Here is a 2500-nt window from a genome sequence, read left to right as displayed (position 1 = left end):
TCAAGCTTCCTCCCTCTCCTCCATTCTCATTCTCCTGGACCTGTCTGCTGCCTTCCACACAGTCAATCACCAGATCCTTCTCTCCATCCTCTCAGAACTGGGCATCTCTGGCACCGCACACTCCTGGTTTTCTTCCTACCTGGCGGGCCGCTCCTACCAGGTGACCTGGAGAGAATCAATTCAATTCAATTCAACTTTATTCGCCATGTGCAGTGCACTAGGAACATGATTTGGTATTCTACCATACTAAACAAGCTACAGTACATACAACAACAAGACGACAACACGACAATATTCAAGACAAAATATACAGTACCAATATGAGTGGATATTATGAATAAATACTGTACAACTAAGTGCAAGAACATGTTAAGTGCAAGGTACAATGATCAGCAATTATTGAGAAGGGCTATGGCTTTGGGGAAAAAACTGTTCAAGTGTCTTGATGTTTTTGTCCTGGTGGCCCTGTAGTGCTGTCCAGAAGGGAGTAATGTAAACAAGCTGTGAGCTGGATGTGAGGGGTCAGCCACAATCTTGCGTGCTCTCTGTCGCTGTCTTCTCCACGAACCCTCACCACTGGGGTACCCCAGGGCTCTGTCCTAGGGCCCCTACTGTTCTCCCTCTACACCAAGTCTCTTGGCTTGGTAATCTCCTCACATGGGTTCTCCTACCCCAGCTACGCAGACGACACTCAACTCTTCCTGTCCTTCCCCCCGTCTGATATACACGTGGCAACCCGTATCTCTGCATGTCTCGCTGACATTTCAACTTGGATGGCTGACCACCATCTCAAGCTCAATCTTAACAAGACCGAGCTCCTCTTCATCCCCGGGAAAGCCTGCCCTCTCCAAGACTTCTCTATCACAGTGGAGAACTCCACTGTAACCCTCTCCCTGACAGCCAAGAACCTTGGAGTGATCCTGGACAACCGACTATCCTGTGCGGAGAACATTGCAGCAACGGCTCGCTCCTGCAGATTCTTCCTCTACAACATAAGAAGGATACGACCATTCCTCACCAGAGAGGCAGCGCAACTCTTGACCCAGGCACTGGTCATCTCCCGCCTGGATTACTGCAACATACTCCTGGCTGGGCTCCCCGCCTCCGCCATTAGACCTCTGCAGCTCATCCAGAATGCTGCTGCCCGGCTGGTATTCAACCTCCCCAAATACTCTCATGTCACCCCTCTCCTTCGCACCCTGCACTGGCTCCCGATAGCAGCTCGCATCAGATTCAAGACCCTGGTGCTTGCATACCAGGCAGCTAAAGGGACAGCCCCTGTCTACCTGAAGGAAATGGTAACCCCCCAAACTCCAGCCCGCTCACTCCGCTCCTCCACCTCGGCTGGCCGACTGGCCCCACCACCTCTTTACAGCAGTCGTGCCCGATCACGTCTCTTCACAGCACTGACTCCCTGCTGGTGGAATGAGCTCCCCACGGCTGTCAGAACTGCAGAGTCACTACTACCCATCTTCCGTCGTAGACTGAAGACCCATCTCTTCAGGTTACACCTTAACTGCTCCTCCTGAGACATCTTCTGCCCCTCAGCACTATGTCTCCTAAAGACACCCGCTTTCCCCTCTACTGTGTCCCTAAAAACTTTTATTGCCCCCCTTGTACTGTTTCTCTGTTTCTCCAGTGTAAAAAATAAAAAATAAAAAGTTTTAGAAGAAGGTGATAGGAAAAGGTTTTTCTTTCTACCAATGGCCCCGGGCCTGAGCTGGATTACTCTTCCTGCTACGAAAGGTGGATTGATGATTCTCATGCTTAGTATTCAAATGTATTGATTGTAAGTCGCTTTGCAGTAAGGCGTCTGCTAAATGCCAAAAATGTAAATGTAAATGTAAATGTATTCCCACATGTACCCTAACATATACAGTATATATGTACATACACCTTGTACTGTGTCCATGGGCGTTCTGAAAAGCACTTTCAAATTAAATGATTATTGTTGTTGTTGTTGTTGTTGTTGTTGTTGTTGTTGTAAAAGTGTGTTCCTCCCTCCTCCTCAGAGTCTGAAGCCTCAGGGGTTCCGTAACGCCTACGACATTCCCAGAATGCACCTGCTGGACCAGCTGAGCCGCATGAGGAGGAACCTGCTCAACACCAGCATGCGCATGCTCAGAGGACAAGACCCAGGTCTGTCTGTCTGTCTGTCTGACTGTCTCTCTGCCTGTCTGTCTGCCTGCCTGTCTGTCTGTGTGTCTGTCTGTCTGTGTGTCTTTGTGTCTGTCTGTGTGTCTGTCTGTGTGTCTGTCTGCCTGTCTGTCTGACTGTCTGTCTGACTGCCTGTCTGTCTGCCTGTCTGCCTGTCTGTCTGACTGTCTGTCTGTGTGTCTTTGTGTCTGTCTGTCTGTCTGCCTGTCTGCCTGAATTTATGGATAAGAGTCCCTTGCCTTGAACATATGTAAGACTTCTTGCCCTCCAGACCAGCTGCACAGTGTGTCTGTCTGTGTGTCTGTCTGTCTGTGTGTCTGACCAGCTGCACAGAGTGCTGCCC

At 49.8% G+C, this 2500-nt stretch overlaps 1 protein-coding gene across 1 annotated transcript in view; it reads left to right on the top strand.

Annotated features, from left to right (window-relative positions):
- Positions 1-2500, top strand: part of ints6 (integrator complex subunit 6) — a gene marked incomplete at its 5' end in the record, with an annotated part of 33787 nt that overhangs the window by 23137 nt on the left and 8150 nt on the right. Inside the window, one exon of the mRNA XM_080534877.1 lies at positions 2013-2139. Within this exon, the coding sequence (XP_080391003.1) occupies positions 2013-2139 (127 nt within the window). The remainder of the gene's footprint in view (positions 1-2012; positions 2140-2500) is intronic.

The sequence above is a fragment of the Nansenia antarctica genome (assembly GCF_963989245.1).
Source record: "Nansenia antarctica genome assembly, chromosome: 6".
In the NCBI taxonomy this organism is placed as follows: domain Eukaryota; kingdom Metazoa; phylum Chordata; class Actinopteri; order Argentiniformes; family Microstomatidae; genus Nansenia; species Nansenia antarctica.
Note: the sequence above shows the minus strand (reverse complement) of the source record. Positions and strands in the feature narration are given on the sequence as shown.